Source organism: Emys orbicularis, chromosome 20 (assembly GCF_028017835.1).
Source record: "Emys orbicularis isolate rEmyOrb1 chromosome 20, rEmyOrb1.hap1, whole genome shotgun sequence".
Lineage (NCBI taxonomy): Eukaryota > Metazoa > Chordata > Testudines > Emydidae > Emys > Emys orbicularis.
This window is the reverse complement of record NC_088702.1, coordinates 10,898,242-10,921,505: the sequence shown is the minus strand read 5'-3', so window position 1 is coordinate 10,921,505 and position 23,264 is coordinate 10,898,242. Positions and strand designations below refer to the sequence as shown.

Genomic DNA, 23,264 nt, shown 5'->3' with positions numbered 1-23,264 from the left:
GTCGGGGTTAGAAAGCTATACCTGGGGGGGGGGGAGAACAGAGAGAGAGAGAACTGGGTTCTCACCACTCCATGAAGCTTGACTCGATCGGGGGTCCCAGGTGATGGTGGTAGCTCAGGGTCCTGAGTGCTGGAGACAGGCAGAGCCCCCAGCACGATCAGTCAGGAGAAGATGAAGTCCCAATGGAACTGATGCAGATGTTGGATCCAGGCATCAGAACACTTACTTGAGCATGGATGGAGTTTTTGTAGGGAAACAACAATGGTTCAAGGGAGAACACTAGATTTGTTTATGGGTAAACTGATGGCTCAGGGGAGTATACCAAAGTTGTTTTGTTCAGGCTAGACAATAGGAACTGCTCATTCCTGGCTATGGGTGGTGTTCCTTCCAGGGAGCTCATAATGCAGTTAGGCAGCGTCACTATTTTGGATACCAATCAAGGATTTATTACTAGAATTGCTCTGATAACAACTGAGCTGGGTGTGTGCAGGCGTGGGTTCATTAACATCTGGAGCAGAGATCCCCCATCATGCAGTGCTTCCCTGCTTTTCTGGTCCCAGAGTTCAGTGCGGTTCTTGCCTTGGAATCTCTGTTCTCCATTCTGTATGCTAATGGAGATGCCTCCCTGTCCCCTCTTCGATGCAAATGAAGCTAGGGGAGTTGCCTAAATCCTGTCACTCTTGTCCGGAGGGGTTTAGGTGTTTCTCCCAATGCCTTTTCATTGCTTTTTGTAAGTCTTTCTTCTGATCGGTTTTGGTCCAAGCAGAGGCTGGGGTGGGGGTGGGGTGTCCTTCGTGAGTCAGACAGGCTGGATACTGCGCCCTGGTTCCCCAAGAGCACTAAGCTGATAGGTAATGCTTTCAATGAGGTTTTTGCACAGCGCACAGTGTGCATTCAGGAGTTTAAGGGATTTAACCAAAGGCCAAAATGTAGTACACAAGCAAGCCCTCGCCCCAGCAGGGGGCAGGAGTTAATCATGGTCTATCTGTCTCCTCCATCCTGCCTCCTTACCTGGAGCTGGAACGTTTGCCGTCCCCTGGGAAGGGAAGGGAAGGGCAGAGCAGGGCTCCCTCTCTGGACACAGGGCCCCCCTGAGATCAGACCACTGCAGCTCTTCCCTGGATCCCTCTGTGATTCTCTGACTATTGTCTGGGAAGGTCCTTTTGTTGAGTCTCCCTAGGGCTTCACACTGATAGCTTTCCCTTTCCAGGACCTCTCCCCTCCAGAGGCAGCATGTGTGGGGAACTTCCTGACCAGCTCCCCTGAGACCAACCTCTGCATTCTGGGCTTCTTGATTGAGTCCTCATAACCCTTTATTAGGCCCAGGTGTTCCTCAGCTAATTAGCTGCTGCCCTTGGCAGTTAGCTACCCACAGGTGCATCTGGGTTGGCTTGTTCTCCTTAGCAGACCCTGTCACCCTGTCTCATAGTACAAAACCAGGCAGGCAAGGTGTGTAAAGGCAATGCATGCCACTCCGGAGAAGAGCTGCAGAGGTTTGACCTTAGGGGGGGCCTGAGTCCGGGTGACGGGCAGGGATTGTACTTACTCTATGTTTGTACAGAACCCAGCACCGGCGGGCCCAGCCTGGTTGGCTTGTAGGTGCCATGGCAACATAAAGGTTAAATAATAGTAATAAGGAAGTAGTTTTTTATACAAAGCACAATCAGCCTGTGAAACCCTCTGCCACTAGACACCATGGAGGCCAAGAGTTTAGTAGGGTTTAAAAAATGCTTCGACATTTAAGTGAACAATGAGACTATCCACCGTTCCACCCGACAGGTCAGGGTTCGGGCCCCTTGGGCACTACTGTAATACAAACAACCAGAAATCCACTCGAGAGATGCCAGGAGCCACCTCTCACTGGCTGGGGGTCCCCTGCTGGGCAGCCTATTCCGTCATGGGCCATTACAGAGTTTCCTGCTCCTTGCCGTAGAGCAGCTGGCCCTGAGCACTGTGGGAGAGAGGAGATCAAACAGCCCATTGATCTGATCTGGCAATTCCTAGAAATCCCACCAAAGCCTAGAGGCTGCAGGCCTCCTACCTAACCTAGAGCTCCGTGCCACAGGGAACTCCCACCCCATTGAAATCCCCTGCATCTATGCAGATTCCCCTGCACTCCGATGTCCCCTGGGGCAGCTGCTGGCTCCATCCCCCCTGCTCTGCACTAGATAGCGTCTGTGCTGGTGCACTCCATGCGGGTCAGCCCAGCTGGGGACAAGGTTTTCTTTGTCAATCGAAACTGCACCTCCCTCAGCCTGCAGAATGCTTCCATTTGTGCCCCCATGCAGGAGCAGCCACAGCTCAGTGCAGGGCAGACGGAGCCCCCCTGACTGCTGCAGAAACCCTCCTTTACAGGTGGTGCTCACGAGTCACCATCCACGCAGGGGTATGGAAAAGGGACTCCATTATTATCCCTTGCTCTTGTCCAGCTCTCTCTCTCCCCCTGCATTCAGCTGTTCTTATGCACACCCATCTCTCTCTCTACTAGCGATGTTGGGCTGGTTGCCCTGCCTTGTCTCATGTACTCAGTTTATTACACTGGTCTACAATTTTTGAGAAGTCGTCTGCTTCAGAGATAAAATGTGCTATTTATTATGTATTTTGATGTGCTGAATTCAAATATGACAATTAAAACAACTGACTGGCTACTGTTTCTAAGATATTTAAGTTTTTACATTTTATGTCTATGTATACTGTGTAGATAGTAGAGTTTTAATCATAAATTGTAAACCTAGGTCTTTTCATGTGTTTATGGTTGCTTTACATGATAATATTTCACCTGTCCTGTTTATGTAACACTTTAAAAATCAGCAAAAGGGTTAATAAATAAAATTTATTATGAAACAAAAGGCAAAAAACTATTATGTACATAGTTTAGTCCTATTCAGTGTCTACTCGGCGCTTCTTGGCTTGTCTCTTGTATTCATTAAATGGAGCATCTCTTGTCACTGTCCAGCAATAGTCTGCAAGCATTGATGGGCTCCATTTGCCCTGATAGCGTTTCTCCATTGTTGCAATGTCCTGGTGAAATCGCTCGCCGTGCTCGTCGCTCACTGCTCCGCAGTTCGGTGGAAAAAAATCTAGATGAGAGTGCAAAAAATGTATCTTTAGTGACATGTTGCAACCAAGGCTTTTGTATGCCTTGAGGAGGTTTTCCACCAACAACCTGTAGTTGTCTGCCTTGTTGTTTCCGAGAAAATTTATTGCCACTAACTGGAAGGCTTTCCATGCCGTCTTTTCCTTGCCACGCAGTGCATGGTCAAATGCATCATCTCAAAGAAGTTCACGAATCTGAGGACCAACAAAGACACCTTCCTTTATCTTAGCTTCACTTAACCTTGGAAATTTTCCACGGAGGTACTTGAAAGCTGCTTGTGTTTTGTCCATGGCCTTGACAAAGTTCTTCATCAGACCCAGCTTGATGTGTAAGGGTGGTAACAAAATCTTCCTTGATTCAACAAGTGGTGAATGCTGAACACTTTTCCTCCCAGGCGCCAATGACTGTCGGAGTGGCCAATCTTTCTTGATGTAGTGGGAATCTCTTGCACGACTATCCCATTCGCAGAGAAAACAGCAGTACTTTGTGTATCCAGTCTGCAGACCAAGCAAGAGAGCAACAACCTTCAAATCGCCACAAAGCTGCCACTGATGTTGGTCACAGTTTATGCACCTCAAAAGTTGTTTCATGTTGTCATAGGTTTCCTTCATATGGACTGCATGACCAACTGGAATTGATGGCAAAACATTGCCATTATGCAGTAAAACAGCTTTAAGACTCGTCTTCGATGAATCAATGAACAGTCTCCACTCATCTGGATCGTGAACGATGTTGAGGGCTGCCATCACACCATCGATGTTGTTGCAGGCTACAAGATCACCTTCCATGAAGAAGAATGGGACAAGATCCTTTTGACGGTCACGGAACATGGAAACCCTAACATCACCTGCCAGGAGATTCCACTGCCGTAGTCTGGTGCCCAACAGCTCTGCCTTACTCTTGGGTAGTTCCAAATCCCTGACAAGGTCATTCAGTTCACCTTGTGTTATGAGGTGTGGTTCAGAGGAGGAGGCTGGGAGAAAATGTGGGTCCTGTGACATTGATGGTTCAGGACCAGAAGTTTCATCCTCTTCCTCTTCCTCGTCTGACTCAAGTGAGAATGATTCTGGTGCATCAGGAACCGGCAGTCCTTCTCCGTGGGGTACTGGGCGTATAGCTGATGGAATGTGTGGATAATGCACAGTCCACTTTTTCTTCTTTGACACACCTTTCCCAACTGGAGGCACCATGCAGAAGTAACAATTGCTGGTATGATCTGTTGGCTCTCTCCAAATCATTGGCACTGCAAAAGGCATAGATTTCCTTTTCCTGTTCAACCACTGGCGAAGATTTGTTGCACAAGTGTTGCAGCATATGTGTGGGGCCCACCTCTTGTCCTGATCTCCAATTTTGCAGCCAAAATAAAGATGATAGGCTTTCTTAACCATAGTGGTTATACTGCGCTTTTGTGATGCAAAAGTCACTTCACCACAAGCATAGCAGACGTTATCTGCACTGTTCACACAAGTACGAGGCATCTCTGCTCACTTTGGCTAAACAGAAATGTGTCCCTTTGCAAAATCAAACACTGACAAATAAGAGAGCACGACACTGTATGATTTCTAGAGCTGATATAGGGCAATTTGTTCAGCAGAGTGATGTAAGCTTCGTTATGATTGCATCATCCATGACTTCTAGGAATAACATGATGCAATTCATATCATGTATGACGCAATACCAGCTTCAGATTGCATCATTCATTGTTTTGCCTAAAAAGCAAGTACTGTCCAAACCCAGTCATAGATTTATTCATAGATCCAGTCAAAGATGTATTTTAGTCATTTCTGGTTTAAATTGAGATCCCTTCCCTTTATAACTCACTTATCCTCCGCCATTCCCAAGTCAAGGGTCGTATATACTGTCCCAATAGCATATCTTGAAAACTAGAGCCAATCAACAATTTTAAGCATCATTTTCGTTCTCAGTGACCCAGAATTAGTAACGTTTGACTACATTTATTTCAGAAGCATTTTGGCTGTAGAGCAGTGCAGCCTGCAGGGCTACTTGCAGAGCTAGGCAATACGAGTGGCTGTCCAGTGGGCCAAACAAAGGGGGCACTATTGGAATGAGAAGATCCTAACACATCTGCAGTGGCTTATTTTGGAGAGGCACCAAATGGAGCTTGGCCAGGAAGGTGGGCTGGGGGGAGGCGGGCAGCTGGACTGGTGGCTCTGAAGATGTTGCCTGCTGCATGGCTGGGGTTTCACACTGAATTTAGGGGATTTAGTTGCAGAGATGGAAAGACCATGATTTGCACAAGTGGGAGCCCAGCGGTGGACTCCTGAGTCCATAGCCAGGCACAGCTCTGAGCAAGCAGCCAGAGGGTCTGAACCAGGCACCCAAGAGCCTCCTGGGGAGATCAGCACCTTGGAAAATCAGACAGAGCATTGGACCTGCTTAACTTTACATGTGTGAGTGTCTGCACTGAACTCAGTGGCTTGGCTCCAGTGCTCCACGCTCAGCCCATGCTTTGCTGGGACAGGGCCAAGCCTGGGGTCTAACCATGGACCGAGGTTTTCTTTTATCCTGGGCCCATTGACTATCAGTACTCAGCTAAGGGTGACCTGGCTACTCCTGCTGTGTGGAGCCAATTCCCGACAATGTCCTATGGCTGCTCCTGCAGACCCCAAATCCTGCAGCATGGTGGCGCTGGCTGGCAGGCGCGGCACCCCCGCTCTTCACCACCCTGTTTCCGAATGGCTGGCAGACACAAGGGCTGCAGCTGCTGCTGAACTTGTGATGGCCTCGGCCTCTGACTCAGAGCCTGGTTCTGGGCCAGAGGATCCTATCTCCAGTGCAAGCCCTGTGCTGTCCCTGGGGGTGAGGGAGCCATTGTTAGGGGACATGGGGGCAAGGGTAGTACCTGGCTGAGCCTGAACTGGGCTAGGGGACAGTCACAAACCCAGCGATGGCAGAAGAAGCCAAGTGCTTGAGCCCAGTGCCCCAACAACTTCCCAGATCAGGCGTGGGAGATTTCATCCCTTGATCTCATCTCCAGGCCACCCAGGCAATCTGTAGGGCAATCAGTGGCTGGCAAAGGCTGGGGACAAGACAGACTGTCTTCTACCAGGTCCCAGCAGTTCTGGGAAGTACTGGAGGTAGGGTTGCCAGAAGCGCTGGAGATAGGGTTGCCAGGTGTCTGGTTTTCGACTGGAACATTGAGTGGCTCCAGGCAGCACCGCTGATCAGGCCATTAAAAGTCCGGTTGGTGGCAGAGTGTGGCTGGCAGGCTCCCTGCCCAGCTCCGTGCAGCTCTCAGAAGCGGCGACATGTCCCTCCAGCTCCTGGGTGGAAGGGCGGCCATGAGGGCTCTGCTCACACTTTGTGCGCCGGCTCTGCAGCTCCCACTGGCTGGGAGCATTGGCCACTTGTCTAAGGGGGCCGTGCTCCCTGGTGAGTGTGAAGGGTATAAACTCCAAGGGAGTGGGCATAGCGCGCAGGCCTGGGGAGGGACTAGGTGCAGTGTTAGGGACCAGTAGAAGGCTCCAGGCTGGGAAACAGCCTCCCCAAGTCTCATCACTGCAGACATTTAATCCTGGCCTAATGAACCCACTTGCTCGCTCTTCTCCATCTCTCGCCTGGGGACTGGGGGGAACTTTCTGAAAACACCAGGAATTCCCCCCAGTTTTGCATTGGCAACAAAATGCTACAGAAAATCTGCCTTTGGCAGCAAATGCTTCACAAACGGCAGCTCCACAGCGTCCCCTCCACAGGCCACATGAACCAATGGGGAGGCACCGAGCCTCAGAACCATGGCAACAGCCCCTGGAGGACATGGCTGTCCTAGCCCTCATCAGGCAGGGGGCCCTATCCAAGGCAGCTCCCGACAAACTGTGTCTGGGCTTCATCGTCAACGCGCGTTGCAGTGACTCTGTGAAATCCGTCAACACCGTTAGCCTCATTTTGCAGGTGGGGAAACTGAGGCAAACACTAACCCACAGTCACTCGGGAAGTCAGTGTCACAGCTGAGAATAGAACCCAGGAGTCCAGGCCTCCGGTGCTGCGCTCAGACCATGCCTGTCTAATACAGATCCGTTTGTACTGGCTTCTCATCCCCTCAGGTTTTGCCTCTTCTTCCCTCCTCTCCCATCTCCGAGCTGAACGCTTCCCAGTTCTGTTTCCCATCCGGAATGAACCATCCCTCAGAGGGGCCTTTCTTCCCGGCTAAGGACAAGTGCTGACATGAGAAAGTCCCAAAGCAGGGTCTCCCCACGAGAGCCCCGTGTGTCTGTCTCCTCTGCGACCTGCTGCATCTGAATGGAACACAAAATGGCAGCTCTCCAGGCAGTGTAGCTGGGTGATGGCACAGAAACCAGAGCCCACACTCCCAGCAACACAGGGGCACCGACCCCCATTGCAGTGCTGGCATCACACACTCTGCCCTGACTGTGGCAGCTTTGCAGGCTCGGGTGCCTGAGTGGCATTACCACATGTCTGCCTCTGCCAGCCGGAGCCCTGCCTGCGCTGAAGAGTGATTCCTGGCTGGGTGGAATGGGGCTTGGATGGGCCATTCTCACATGCTGTGTCGGGGCCCTGCTGCATCCACAGAGCGCTGGGGGGGCAGAGTGCCTAGCGGAGACGCCCCACTCTGCCACTGCCCTGCTGTGGGACCTTGGCCAGGTCACCTCCCCTCTCTGGGCCTCGGTTCCCCTCCCCTCTGTGGCTATCTGGACTGAGCTCTCTGGGGCAGGGACTGCCTCTCAGGTGTGTTTGTATAGGGCCTAGCACAGTGGGGCCCTCAGCTGGGCTGGGGCTTCTCAGTGGCACTGGGATGTAAACAATGACCAAAAGTTTGGCTGCCAGGGAGTCTTCTTGGCAACATTTGTCTTCACTTGTCTTTGGTCCCTGTGGGGGCTGGTTGGGTTTGGGATTGGTGGATCTCATTCTAGTTACCACATCACCCCTGGTGTCAGACTGACACTCCATATCAGCTGACATGGCCAAAGCATCTCACCACTGCCACCACATGCCTCACTCTGACCTCGGCTCCCACCCAGTATTTATAATGGGAACCGCAGCAGCAGCGCTTGGTCCCCCAGGCTCCCTCTGGGACTGAGCCAGGCACCTTCCAGCTCCCACCCCGCTGAGAAGCCTCACAGTGAAATGGGAGGGAATTCAGCTACCCATCGTAACAAACTGCCCCCCCCCCCCAGCTTGGGCTCCTGTCTAGGGTGACCAGACAGCAAGTGTAAAAAACCAGAACAGGGGTGGGGGGTAATAGGAGCCTATATAAGAAAAAGACCCAAAAATTGGGACTGTCCCTATAAAATCGGGACATCTGGTCACCCTAGCTCCTGTCCCTCCTACCCAGCTCCCTCACAGATGGGCGACTGCTGCCTCCGCCCAGGGCATCCCAACTCCAAAGCACTAAGGGCCGCTCCAGGAGGCAATGGCTTGTTTCTCCACCTCCTCCCATCAGCACAATGGGTGCCAGCCTGGTGCCCTCGCACGGGACGGTTGTCCCCCTGCACACAGTGAGCAGTGGGGTCTCTGTTTGGTATGAGGGGGTCGGGGACCAGCTTTGGGGTGTGCAGCCCTGACCCCAGAGAGGATCAGGGCCCTGCTGCTCAGCTAGAGGAGGTCTCCTTCAGCTTGGCCTCGTGCAGGTAGCTGAGTGGCAGGGTCCCAGCCCCTGGCGTGCGTGTGATTTAGGAGTCTGGGGTCTGCCCTGCTGCGGGGATCCAGCAGGCACCTCCGGCCTGGCCTGAGGACATGCTAGGCCAGGCCTCCTGCAGACGGTGATAGCAAGGCCCTTGCACCATCCATGGGACTCGTCATGGAATCTTCACCCACGTTAGAAGCCTCATCCCAGTGGGGAGCCTCCTAGCACCAGGGGCCTACGGGATCTCCCGGGGCGGGGGGAAGGCAGAGCATGAACTCCCGGGCAGTGCAACGAGGGCCCAGCTGGTGGCTCAGGGCTCATGCCCAGTGTAAAGTGCCTTCACCAGCTCAGGGAGGTCAGAGTGGCTGCTTGCTTGTCATTTCAGCACTTTGTATGGCGGGGCTGTGACGTGCCCACGAGAGGGAAGCCCCCTGGAGAGGCAGGGGGACCGGGACCGTGTCCTGCCTGCCAGTCCTGCATGTGGCACAGCAGCAATGAGGAGCGGAGGTGCTCAGGGTTGAAAATAGAGCTGGGCAGGTGATTTACCCCAGGGCTCCTCGCTTTACTCTTTGCTGCTGATGGATCCAGCCGTTTCAGGGACTGAGATCTGTCTGACTGCCAGTGCTTGCCATGCTCCTGCCCTCTGGCTCGCACTGCATTCCTCCTGGGGGCTGCAGCGGCCCCTACGCGGCCGCAGAGAATGCTGCCTGACAAAGGTGGCTGTATGCCCGCAGCATGTTTACCACTCACTCACACACAACAAACAAAATCCCCCTTTCAGTTTTGTTCCTCTCTCTCTCTCTTTCCCCCACCACCCCAGATGCCAGGCTCCCATTGGCCCGGGCGTTTTGCAGACCCTGCATCACTGAAGCCCTGGCTGTTTTTAAACCCACGGTCCACTCTCCAGCCATCCTTCGGCGAGGAACTCTCGGCCCCACCGCTGGCTCGCCCATGCCTCTAGGAGTCATACAGTAACTGGAAGCCATGTGGTCCCAGGGCGCTTCGGGGAGTGGGAGCCTCGTGTTGGTCGCTGCCCTGTTCTCTGCACTGGGTAAGTGGCTTCTCCCGGGGGGTGGGGAGCTGTTCTGTCTTCCCCGAGAGACCGGAGGGGTGGCGAGGCACATGGTGGGAGTGGGCCCTGCCCTGCGAGGTGCATGTCTCGGCAGTAACCAGAAGCCACATGGGGCTGGGAGAGGGAGGCAGAGGATGAGAGGCTGTTGTGGAGCAGCCCCAGTGCCAGGGATCAGTTGCCGGGGAGCTGAGTTTTGTGACTGTTAGACTGGCAGTGCCTGCACCCTCTCCAGGAAGGTTCCTGCTGCTCCAGGAGCCACTCATACAGCCGGCGTTTCCCCTGCACTTTCCTCCCAGAGCATCCCAAAGTTTTTCCCAGACCACAGAAATGGAGCCCAGCTGCATGAAGCTCTGGGCCTCTCCTCGGCGCCACCAGGGACGCAGCTGCCCTGTAAGGAGGGGCGCATGCAAGGGAGCTGGTGACATTAGTGGGGAAGGTCTGGGTGGGCAGAGCATTTCATGGGGTCTCTGGAGTCACAGGAGCCAGAGGTGGGGCTGGAGCAGGATGGCTCCAGGGACTGTTTGAAGCATCACAGCTGCACCTCTATCCTTGAGCTGCCTCGTTGCTTTGAGCCAATGACCTCCTGGCACATCTGGTTCCCTTCTGTCCAGAGAGCCCTGCAGTCCTTGGGCACAGATAAGAGGGAAGAATCCTGCACCGGCCCTGGGAGATGCCTCCCCCATCCCTGTCTGGGGGCTGGGGCAAGAACCCAGCTCTGGCTGGGGTATTGGCGCACACTGGGCTGAATCCTCTGGCGTGTTTCATTCCATGCATTCCCACGTGGGACGGTTCCTGGCTCCTGTCACTGCATTTCCCACCAACCTCCCTCCCGTCCTGTGGGGCAGAGACAGGATCCGGCTGCTCAGAGCGCTGGCTGTTGGGGGCGGCTGCAGGGGCGCTCTGCTCTCCCTCTCCTTGGGCCCCTGGGCTGGGCCTGGGGGGGCTGCCGTTGTCACATCAGCACACGTTTCTGTTCATTGGAAGCTGGTAACAGATCCCATGTCTGTCGGGGGAGGGTGTAACAGGCTGACACATCCCGGACTGTAGCAGTCTCTCAGGGCCAGACTGGTAAAGGTATTTAGGTGCCTAGTGGGCACTGAAGTGTTTTTAAAAATCCCACAAGGCTTCTAAATCCCTGTAACAATCTGGCCCTCCCCCCAGCAGTGACATGGCACGCGCAGCATCCCACGGCTCTCATGGCACCTCTCCCGTAGCTATCAGAGCATAGGAGCTGCTGCGCCAGAAAGGACGGTCGGTTTTGTATCCCTTCTCCTGCCATATGAAGTCAGATCACTGGTGTATCGAGCCCCATGTCCTGCAGCTCCTTGGTCTACGTTGTCTGATATTACAAATCATACATGAAGCTAGAACTCATTCTTCCGCTGGGAATCAATGAATCTATAAATGTTACTGGACTGAGCCAGGTTGCTATCTACTCCTGTCCTGCCTTCCATGGTACCGGGGCCTTTGGGCAGGCTTGCACATGGTGATGGGAAAACCCCTTCCTGACCCCAGCGTGATCAGCTCACACCCTGGAGCATGAAGTTTGCTGTCTCTGATTACCCCAACGACCCATGTCAGCCCTAGTCAGTGTAGAACCAGGCAGGGTTCTAGCCACAGGGTGTGTCTTGCTAGCCAGCTCATGCAGCAGTGAGTTCCACAGGTCAATGTCTCCTATGATCCCATCTCCTTCATCAAGATTAGCTGTCCAGTTCCCATCTTCCTCCCCACAGGGCGAGGGGAGGACAGGGAAGAGGCAGGCCCCTGACTCAGAGAACGCCCCAGAGGGCGGAGCCACAATGCGTTCCTGCCAGCCCCCCACTCACTGCCTACCATGTCCCTGGAGTGGCAACAGGCAGCTCCTTGGAACACGCCCACTGCCAGCTCCTGCCTTTATCCCAGAGCAGGGTTTGCCTTTGGGATCTCTTTTCCTCGGGCCAGTCGGGGATATTTGGCTCTGTGTCTCTCAAGGCAGCATCAGGCTGCAGCCCAGTGGTCAGGGCCAGAGCCCAGGCAGGACAGCATTGGCCTCATTGGTTTCTTGCCCCTTAGTTCTTCCCCCAGCCCAGGCTCCAGTGCCGGCTTCCTGGAGGCCCTTTGGCTCAGACTGCAGCCTGGCTACCATGTGAACGAACCTGTGCTCCTTGCTCTCCCAATGGAGCAGGGGTTGGGGAGACCCATGTGGGAAGATCCCCCTCCTCCGATCCCTTGCTTTCCTCCTGTCCTGACAGCCTGAAGGCTCAGGGACAGCGGGCACAGCCCTGTGTCTCGCCGAAGCAGTGCCTGCCTGGCGATGGCACCAGGAGCTCCCAGCCATTCAGCGCAGGCCGTGTAGAGCGGAAGAGAACTCGCCCATGTCTAGCTGAGCTCGGTCCCTGCCTGGGTTTGAGAATAATGGGCCAGATCCCCACTGATGTGAGTCAGCCCCACTCCATGGGCTGCCATTGGCACTAGGCTGAGTTACACTTGCCTTGAGGGCTAATTCACCATCGTCCTGCCCCTTGTGCTGCCATTTACACCAGTGCACAGCGCCACCATGCTGGTGTGACAGCATTTACAGCCACTGTGCACTGGTGAAAATGCCCACACAAGGAACAGGGCAATAGGTCTAGTGGTGAGAGGAGGCAGCTGCCACCAGAACTCCTGGGTTCTATTCCTGGCTTTGCCACTGATTTATTGTAGACTTTGAAATGTACCCATCACAGCCTCCTGGCCCAGATGACAGTGTCCTTTGGAGCAGGAGAACAGTTCTGCCAAACGGACACTAAACTGGGAGGAGTGGTAGATACGCTGGAGGATAGGGATGGGATACAGAGGGATCTAGACAAATTAGAGGATTGGGCCAAAAGAAATCTGATGAGGTTCAACAAGGACAAGTGCAGAGTCCTGCACTTAGGACGGAAGAATCCCATGCACTGCTACAGACTAGGGACCAAATGGCTAGGCAGCAGTTCTACAGAAAAGGACCTAGAGGTTACAGTGGATGAGAAGCTGGATATGAGTCGACAGTGTGCCCTTGTTGCCAAGAAGGCTAATGGCATTTTGGGCTGTATAAGTAGGGGCATTGCCAGCAGATCGAGGGACGTGATCATTTCCCTCTTTGACATTGGTGAGGCCTCATCTGGAGTACTGTGTCCAGTTTTGGGCCCCACACTACAAGAAGGATGTGGAAAAATTGGAAAGAGTCCAGCGGAGGGCAACAAAAATGATTAGGGGGCTGGAGCACATGACTTATGAGGAGAGGCTGCAGAAGAGAAGAATGAGAGGGGATTTGATAGCTGCTTTCAACTACCTGAAAGGGGGTTCCAAAGAGGATGGATCTAGACTGTTCTCAGTGGTACCAGATGACAGAACAAGGAGTAATGGTCTCAAGTTGCAGTGAGGGAGGTCTAGGTTGGATATTAGGAAAACTTTTTCACTAGGAGGGTGGTGAAGCACTGGAATGGGTTACCTAGGGAGGTGGTGGAATCTCCTTCCTTAGAGGTTTTTAAGGCCCGGCTTGACAAAGCCCTGGCTGGGATGATTTAGTTGGGGATTGGTCCTGCTTTGAGCAGGGGATTGGACTAGATGACCTCCTGAGGTCCCTTCCAACCCTAATATTGTATGATTCTATGGAACCCCCACCCACTGAAAACCATGGCCCTGGAATGGCAAAGGTCAGGGAGACCACCACCCCTGGCCCCCAGGGTTCAACTACCCCAGGGTTTAGCTGCACATAAACACTGGAATCCAACCCTGCAGGAGAATCGCACCGTAGCGGGGTCAGGAGAGCCAGCAGAGCCAGACTCTTCAGCATCTCAGGGACCAGGCCTCACCTCTTCCTAAGATCATCATCCCAGCCGGTCTGAGCTGCCTCCATGGCAGAGGGCTGGGAGGGGGCTCACTTTGGGCTTTGCAGAGCTTCCATCCTGCAAACTGGAAGCAGCCAAGAAGCCAGTGCAGTCTGGGCAGCCCGTGTGATCCGCTCTGTGCCTAATGCAGCACCTGCAGCATCACAGAGGAAGCTGGGTGACCAACCTGCTCTGCAGCCTTGGGATCAAGTCTCACACACACACACACACACACACACACACACACACACACACACACACACACCGCCCTGTGACTCAGTTTCCCCATCTGTGCAGTGATGATCCTGACCGCCTCCCAGGAGGATGCAAGTGTTGGAGGTTCTCAGTGGGCAGGGTCTGGGGAGCAGAACGGGCATGTTCTCTCCTGCTGGGCAGCCTGGACCCTGCACTCTGGGGTTCAAGCACCTCATCCCTTGGCTCTTCCCTCTCCTCTCCCCCTATCCTCCCAGGGGCCCAGCTGCACAGACACTAGCACATGTTGAGCCACTCTGATGGCACCTTTCTCCACTCACGTCCATGGCTAGCGAGCACAAGCGGAAGGGGGAGTTAAATCCGCAGCTGCCATTTCTCTGAGCTCACAAAGGCCCGACTACCTGGTTGGTACCCCCCACATTTTGCTAAAACACTACAATGTGCTGGCATTTCCCATAACCACTCTGCTGCTGCTGAACTGCCAGGGAGCCCACTTAGCACAGCTGCTCTGCCAGAGAGGGCTCCAGGTACGCCTGGGAGAAACACACCTGCTGAGCTGCACGGGGCGCTAGTGCACCCAGCTAGAGCACATCTGCCGTGCTGCACGGGGCACTAGTGCACCCAGCTAGAGCACATCTGCCGTGCTGCACGGGGCACTAGTGCACCCAGCTAGAGCACACCTGCCGTGCTGCATGGGGCACTAGTGCACCCAGCTAGAGCACATCTGCCGTGCTGCACGGGGCGCTAGTGCACCCAGCTAGAGCACACCTGCCGTGCTGCACGGGGCACCAGTGCACCCAGCTAGAGCACACCTGCCGTGCTGCATGGGGCACTAGTGCACCCAGCTAGAGCACACCTGCTGTGCTGAATGGGGCCCTAGTGCACCCCGGTAGAGCACACCTGCTGTGCTGCACGGGGCACTAGTGCACCCAGGTAGAGCACAACTGCTGTGCTGCATGGGGCACTAGTGCACCCAGCTAGAGCACACCTGCTGTGCTGAATGGGGCGCTAGTGCACCACGGTAGAGCACACCTGCCGTGCTGCAAAGTTTGCTTCCTCTCCCCTCCTCAGACCCAAAATGGCCCTTCTGTGGCACTGTCTGGGGAGGGAGTTCGCAGCCAGCCCCATGCGTCTGCCTCTGGCTTTGCGTCCCCTTAGTTCACAGGTGAATGTCATTAGCTGCCCCCCTTGCCAGCTGTGAGGACACAGCGATCTTCAGGGAAAGGACGTTTTACTGCAGAAAGCTCCTATTAAAGCACAAGCTCAAGGAGAGCTGGGCTGGGTGGTACAGAGAGCAGCACGAGGCTGGCACTGCCCACCTGGCAGACATGCCCCTGCTCCTCTTACCACCTGGAGCTGCCTCTACCTGTCAGCTGTGGTGATTCCCTGCCCTTCCCCTGGACCTATGGCCCAATGGCTCAGTTTGTATTTGGTAGAATGCCACGAGCCACCCTTGGAGAGGCATCAGATAAGACATTTTCCTGAATGCCAGCCTCAGCCAGCCCTGCTCCTAGCTGTGCTCGGTGCTTCTCGAGGCCCTTTCACATCCCAGACATCAGTGTATTTCTCCTCACAGCCCGGGAGAGGGCAGGAGAGGAAGTGAAACCCCGTGAGCTGAGTGACTGGCCCAAGGTTATGCAGGGAGCCCGCAGCAGGGAAGGGAATCGAAGGCAGGTCTCCCACGGGCCCATCCTTCTGCTCCAGCCAGTCCAGGAGGGAAGGGAGACACAGGCCTGGTGCGCCCCTCTGCACAGTGGCATTTCCCCACAGCGCTGGCCTGCCTGCTCAGTGTAAGTGGGGCTGGGGGGTGCAGGGTCTGACCCCCTTAGTCAGGGTGGGGCAGGAGCACGCCCCTTTTAGCTGCGGTGACTGAGGTGAGGCCAGCGGCTGACTGCAATGTCTGCGTTACTGGAGCGCAGCACAGCCTTCCAGCTCAGACATCCGGAGCTCCAGCAGCACCACTCTCCCCACAACCGGCCCCAGGGGCCCAGCCTGGCTCCCGGGACCAGCTGCCCATGGCAGTGGCCTGGGAGCAATTGTGCGTCCTTTGGTTGTGGGTCCTCTTTCTGCCCCATCCTTGGCCTGTTGAGTGCCATGGCTCCTGCCTGGCTGTGGCCAGCTGCCAGCGCCCACCGCTCCATCGGGCAGGATCTGCTGCCCGTAGCAGGGAGAGAGGAGCAAAGCTGAGTGCTGGCTGGGCCCAGCTCATGCAGAGGCACCGAATGGGGCCCAGCAGCTCTAAACCACCCCGCTAGGGTGTGTCTCGCTAAGGGGCGGTGGTTGAGTCAGGTCCTAGGAGGAGCCATGGCTAAAACCAGCGACAAGGGGCACCCGGCACCTGCAGTAGGGAAGAAGTGGAGCTTAGCTAGCACTCATCAGCTAACCTCAGCTCCTCTCCTAGCCAGGATGAGCCCCAGCCCAGACCACGGCAGGGCCTTGGCCTCCAGCCAGCGCCTCTGACAATCCCTGCCCCACCCTCAGCGTTGACGTGGGGGCAGGAGGCGCCATCCCTCACAGGGCTGCACTAGGGAACGGGAAGAGACATGGGTCGCAGAGGGCAGTGGCCCCGCAGGTGTCAGCCAGGGCATCCCCCGGCCTAGGGCAGCTGTGAATGGCCATCTAGCCAGTGGCGCTGGTCCAGTCTGGACAGACATTCCTGAGGGGTGTCTGGCCCCGTTGCTCTGTCTGGCCCAGGACTTGCCCCTCAAGCCAGCGAGAGGGTGAGACCCCACACTGGGCAGCCAGGGTGGAACAGCAGGGAAATCTCCCTCCACTGTCAGGAATGTCAGCTCGGGGGTGGACAAAGGCCTGGGTGAGCGCTTGTCTGGAGCACAATTCCCCCTTTGAGCTGCCAGCTCAGCATCACCCAAGTGGCTCCAGCACGCCCAGCAATGTTCTGGCCCTCGACCCGGAGCCCAGTGAGCCCGCCAAAGCCTCCTCCAGCAGAGCTGGGCCGGGCGGAGGGGAGGGGACTAGAACAAAGCCATACACAGCGGGCACAATGGGCCAGTGTCAGGGCCCAGCCCTTGTGTATTCTCCGAAATGGAACAAAGGGGCCTTTGCCCCCCAGCCGGCATGTTTCCAGCGAGCGCTGTGCCAAGGTGGGCACGCAGCCTCCTGAGGGAGCCATGCGCCTGCTGGCCTGGGAGTCAGGGCTGGCTGAGCCCATCTAGAGAATTCAGTGACCGCATTGCCTAGGGGCTTCTGCTAACACCTCCCCCACCCCCCGGCACCGAGGATGGAAACCCCTCTAGACTCTCCATGCCCAGCACAGCACCGGGCATGCCACCGGTGACGGAGATGGTGCCCTTGTGTGGCATAGCCCTACACCAATGCACAGGGGCTATCGTAAGAGGGAGTCCCATAGGAGCTACTAACACCTCCTTCCACTGCGCAGCCTGGACAGCCTCTGCCTGCCGGGACAGGCGCTGTGTGACACCCGGTGCCACGCTTTGGCTCCACGTACGGGGGAAGGATCCCATTGTGGGTAAAGCACCAGCCTGGCATCCAGGCTGTCTACGCTACAGTCGTGGCTCTGCTACTACCTGGCTACGTGACCTTGGGCAAATCACTGTGCTCCGCGTGTGACACAGAGACACCAAAGCCCCGGGCTGTGGCAGGGCTTCCCTGGGCTGGGAGGGAGAGAGAATTGTCCTTTACTAGCTGGGACTCTCCATTGCTGGGTATTTTGCCCCTTTCCCGCCCACGCATGCAGATGTGGGCAGGGTGCCTAGGGGCCTAGCATACCTGCAGAGCAGTGGGCGGGGGCTGGCTGGGATCTGCTCCTGGGCAGCGGGGCTGGAATGACTCTCCGGCTTTGTCTCCCTGCAGTGCTGGCTCCGACCCTGGCCATCCACGTTTACACACACCGGGAGGTCCATGGCACGGTGGGATCACAGGTCACCCTCGCCTGCAGCTTCTGGTCCAGCGAGTGGATCTCTGAAGATGTCTCCATCACCTGGCTGTTCCAGCCAGAGAGCGGCAAGGACACCATCTCAGTAAGAGGCTGGTGGCCCAGGCCGGGCCCCTGCGTCCATCCTTCCCATCCCCTAGGCTCTGCCCCGGCTTAGCTCGCATCCTCATCGCTCTCTTGTGTCTTCCCCCAGATATTCCACTTTGTGAAGGGGCAGCCCTATCTCAGTGAAGTGGGCGCCTTCAAGAATCGCATGGAGTGGGTGGGGGACCCACACCGCAAGGACGGCTCCATCATCATCCGCAACCTGGACTACACCGACAACGGCACCTTCACCTGCGACGTCAAGAACCCACCCGACATTGGCGGCAAGTCGTCTCAGGTCACCCTCTATGTCTTCGAGAAAGGTACGGCGGGAAGGCGCTCGGCACGTGGCCCTGCCCCCTGAGATGTGGGAGCCTGCTAACTTCCAGTCACAGCATCAACACCCTCCTCGCCTGCCCCTTGTTATCTGGGGTGCCCCACACCTGATCCCACCCCTCAGACTCGCATATGGCCCCACCCTGCCCTCAACCCATACATGGTCCTGTCCTGCCCCTTCGACCCACACATGACCCCACCCTGCCCCTGAGACCCATGTGGCCCTGTCCCACCCCCAAGACTCACACATGACCCCATCTCACCCCTCAGACCCACACGTGACTCCAAACTGCCTCAGCCTGGGGTCTGGATGAGGAAACCCAGTATATGGGGAGCTTCTCTGCTCATGCTGGGTTCAGGCTGGCAGTTACTGGCCCGATCCTGCACGGAGCCGCACTCCCTCAGCACCTGCTGGAGTCAGGGGCTGAGAAATCTCAGCACCACATAGGCGCCGCACCTAAGTCGGGGATTCCCAGGGAAGGGACCCGGGGCTATCCTAACTTTGCCCCCACCGCCCTGGCATGGTCCAGAGCCACCCCCACCCCTTTGAGCCCCTCAATAAGCCAGAGAGCCCACCCTCCTGCCACCTCTCCTTAACTCCACCCTCTGCACCCCCTGTCCTCTCTTCCCTCATGCCCCCTCTAGATTTAGCACACAGATCCCTTCCATGGCCCTTTCCATCCTTAACTCTGCCCTGGAGCAGATAACATCCAGCACAGGGCTGACAGTGTTTCCAGTGATCACTGTTGATGTTCCAGCAGCACCTAAGGGTCCCAGCCAGGAGTGTAGGCCCTTTGTGCTAGGTGCTGCCCACAACACTGGACAAGGCCTTGGGGAGTAGCCCATAGGGAATAATCCTGCCCTGACACCCAGGTGAGGGACTGTAGAAACCTAACAGGACTTTTGCAGCTCTAACTCCTGGAGTCTTGGGGGCAGATCCCGAGGCCCCTACCAATGTGGGGAGATGGAAATGGTGGGCTGTGGTTGAAGAATGGAACTTCTGAAGAGCAAATCCTCTTGTTAAGCCAGTGGCAAGACTGGCAGCACCCCCCCAGCCCTGTTCCCCGCCCCACCACAGGCCCCACTGTCTCAACACACCTTGGCAAGAAGTCCTGCAGTCACTGGATGATGCCGCTATGTGCTAGTCTGCTGCCAGCCACTAGGGGCAGCACTGAGACCCCAAATAACTCATCTGACACAGCCATGACACGGGACCCACCCCCAGGCAGTACCATGGGGGGCTGAACTGGAGCCTTGTATCTTGGGCTGTCCCACCTCCCCAGCTCTGAGCATGAGCAGCGTTCTAGGTGTGCCTGTGTGTGTACTAATCCCAGCTGTGCCACCGACCTTGGGCAAGCCCCATCCCTTCGCTATGCCTCAGTTTTCCCTCCCACCCATTGTATATTTAGACTGTGAGCTCCCTGGAGACATTGTGTGTCTGTGCAGCACCTGGCACAACGAGGGTCTGTTCTCAGTTGGGTCAGTCAGTGCGATAGTACTATAGATAATAAATACTGCTAAGGAACCATGTTCAGGGCCCCGCCGAACCCCCATGGGTTTCACAGATGTTAAGGCCAGAGGGCCCACCCTAGTCAGAGCTGCTGCAGAGCCCAGGCCGGAGACCCTCCCCCAGGGCTTCCGGCCTCCAGCCTCTATCTGGCGGTTGAGCCAAAGTGGGGCTAGGGCCAGAGTACTAGGGCATGTGCCTTGGTAACAGGTCCCTCTCCTCCTCAGTACCCATCAGGTACGGTGTGGTCTTGGGGGCCGTCATCGGAGGAGTGCTGGGGTTGGTCATCCTCGTGGTGGTGATAGGCTATCTCATCAGGTATTGCTGGCTAAGGAGGCAGGCAACGCTGCAGAGGCAACTCAGGTAGGGATGTGCTGGAGGGGCACGGCGTGGGCTGGGCTGGGGTGCTGGGAGATGGAGCATGGGGTGGAGCACAGTGCAGGGGGTGGGGTGGGGAGATCACTGTGCTGGGATGGGGGGTTGGGGCTGGGGTGGGGGAAGTGTTGTGTAGGGGGCTGCATGTTGGGCTGGCATCCCCTAGGGGGTATCTGCAGGGGGAAGGCTCAGGTGACTAATTCACTCAGGGGATGGGTAATGGCAGGGCGGGGCCAGGGATGGGTCAGGACCATGCTCATCCTGCCTCCTGCACTGGCTCCTGCTGCGATCTGCGGGGAAGCTACAGTGAGGCTGGTGTGAAGCCAGTGGCTCCTTTCAGAAGCCCCCGGCCAGTTCAGAGTCCAGTTGCCCCTGCTCTGCATCGCTTGGCAAGCTGGACACAAGCAAACCATCTGCATTTGAGTATGGCCATATGTCAGTGTCTACATGTAGGAGCAAAGAATGCAGGCCATGCTTACAGGGTAGGAGACTCTGCAAAAGATTTGGGGGTCAGGGCTCCCAGTGCGATGCTGTGGCCAAAAGGGCCACTGCAATCCTTGGATACATCAACAGGGGAATATCAAGTTGGAGTAGGGAGGTTATTTTACCTTTGTATCTGGCACTGGTGTGACCGCTGCTGGAGCCCTGCATCCAGTTCAGGTGTCCACAATTCAAGAAAGATGTTGACGAACTGGAGAGGGGTCAGAAGAGAAGAGCCATGAGAACAATGAATGGTTTAGAAAACCTGCCTCCTAATGATAGATTCAAGGAGCTCAACCTATTTATCTTAACAAAGAGAAAGTTCAGAGGTGACTTGTTCACAGGCACCTGGCATTGGCCACTGTCGGTAGACAGGATACTGGGCTAGATGGACCTTTGGTCTGACCCAGTATGGCTGTTCTTATGTTCTTATGTTTATGTACCTACATGGGGAACAAATATTTAATAACTGGCTCTTCAGTCTAGCAAAGATCTAATACGATCCAATGGCTGGAAGTTGAAGCTAGACGAATTCAGACTAGACACAATGTGCAATTTTTTAGCAGTGAGGGTAATTAACCATTGGAAGAACTTACCAAAGGTGATGGGGGATTCTCCATCACTGGCCATTTTTAAATTGAGATGGGATATTTTCCTAAAAGCTCTGCTCTACTTCAAACAGGAATTAATTCAGGCAAGTCCTGTGATCTGTGTTATCCAGGAGGTCAGATTAGATGGTCACAATGGTCCTCTCTGGCCATGGAATCTATGAATCAGGCGTCTTACAGGCAGTGCTGACCTATTTCTGTTCTCATTTAGTGCTATGGAGAAAGGCAAACTGCACCGGTCAGCCAAGGATTCATCAAAACGAGGCCGCCAGGTGAGCAGGAGAGAACATGACAGGGGGGGGGGGGGGAAGACTCATAAGCCAGCACTAACAGAGCTACTGCCAGCCCCAGATCTCAAAGGGGGTAAAGCACCCGGGTCCCCCTTTGCAGACAGGGAAACACAGGCCCAGGGAGGAGCAGTGAGGCAGCAGGAGGCGGGACTAGAACCCACCTATCTCAGCTCCCAGCATCACACTCCAGCCTCACAAGGAAAACAACTGAGCCCTTGGCTGCCAGTGGGAGCGCGCCCCTGGGAAGGAGAGAGGGAAGTAACCTGCTCTCCCTCAAGTCACTGGTAAATCTCCCGCTGCCTCCAATGGGACCCACAGAAAGGTCCCGAGTTAGGGCCTGATCCTGTGGGTTGCCCTTAGCTCCCCTGAATCCAGCAGCAGTTGAGGTCTCACAGCACCCCACGGGCTCACGGCCCAAGTGCCGGCGGGGCTGGAAGGAGGGTTACAGACCTGGGAAACGGCCCAGCATGCTAAGGCCCCCCCGCTGCCCCGAGCCAGCCCTGACAGCGTTTGCTGCCGGCGTCTCCCCACACACTTGGGGGTGGAGTTTACCTGTCAGCCACAGCCTCCCTGCCCCACTGCAGCTGCCAGCCTCACCGCTCTCCTTCTCCCCCACAGCCCCCTGTCCTGTACGCCATGCTGGACCATAGCCGGAGCACCAAGTCGGCCAGTGAGAAGAAATCCAAGGGCGGCCTGGGCGAGTCCCGCAAGGATAAGAAATAGCGGTTAGCAGGCAGGGAAGGTACCCCCAAGGCGGGTGCCGAGTCCCCCCGCAGTTCAAAGGTCGTCATGACCATCGAGATGGAACTGAGGGGGGATGAGGCTGAGGCCACCGGCCTCAAACCCGCTGTCAAGTCCCCCAGCAAGAACAGCCTCAAAAACGCCCTGATGAACATCATCAAGATGGACTCAGAAAAATGATGAACGCCCCCAAACCGAGGAAAGGGGTGTCCTGCCCCTCCCCCTCGGCTTCCTGAGGGAGGGGGCCAGGATGCCTGCCCCATCGTCCCCTCCTCCTGGCTTCACCTCTCCGCACTACTCCGCGGAGAGCCTGCTCTCTGGTCCATCGGGCTGAGGGGCAGGGCTAGGCCATGGCCCACCAGCGCGGGCTCCCTCTCTCTAGGCTCAGCTGCAGAGGTTCCATGAACCTCAGTGCAGCGCAGCAGCATGTAGGACCTTTGGGGAGACCAGAGTCAAGTCGGGATGGGGGCGTTAGCCCCTCCCAGCACTGCAGGCGAGACGCTGCCAGGCAGACTCACGCGTCCCTTCTAAGATAGCTGGTGTAAGGGCAGTGCCAGCCCCATCAGCAGGCGCCTGGTTGGCGAGAGGTGCCAGGTTGCACCTGCCCTGGGGCTGTGTATGGATGAGGGAGGGAGCTGCCCTGGTGGGTCTGCGTGCACCACATATGGCCCCAAGCCGGCCAGGTGACACGAAGGCCTGGGACAGAGCAGAGGCAACGGCCCCAGGAGAGAAGGGTGCTGCCAGCGAGGCATCTCTCATCCTGGCCCCGACTCCTCCGGGGCCTGCCCCTGCCCTCAGGCTGGGGGACCCTACAAGGATTTGGGTGTGGTCCTTGGACAGGGTCCTCACAGAAATGGCCGCCCAATGCCCTGGCCTGAGAGACATGGAAGCCACGAGGATGGGATGGCCAGGGCCCCTCGTCCCTGACATGAAGCCCCTGCGTACGGTACCTTCCACTGCGTGAACGTCTGTAAAAAAAAACCTCCCCCGCCCGGCGCCCCGGGCACAGGTGTAATTTTTTATTTGAAGACACAATCAGTGATTCTGGGATTCAGCAGGATGGTTTAACCCCCGACTCCCCACAGGCTTCCCTCGAGCAGGGGCAGCTAAGGGCAC

General features: G+C 56.2%; 1 protein-coding gene across 1 annotated transcript; it reads left to right on the top strand.

Annotated features, from left to right (window-relative positions):
• The first annotated feature begins 9,683 nt into the window (after positions 1-9,683).
• MPZ (myelin protein zero) lies at positions 9,684-22,130 on the top strand. Its single transcript, XM_065420435.1, has 6 exons — positions 9,684-9,750; positions 17,646-17,812; positions 17,921-18,134; positions 19,882-20,017; positions 21,329-21,389; positions 22,026-22,130. The coding sequence occupies exons 1-6, from the start codon at positions 9,684-9,686 to the stop codon at positions 22,128-22,130; spliced, it is 750 nt and encodes a 249-aa protein (XP_065276507.1).
• The last annotated feature ends 1,134 nt before the right edge of the window (positions 22,131-23,264 follow it).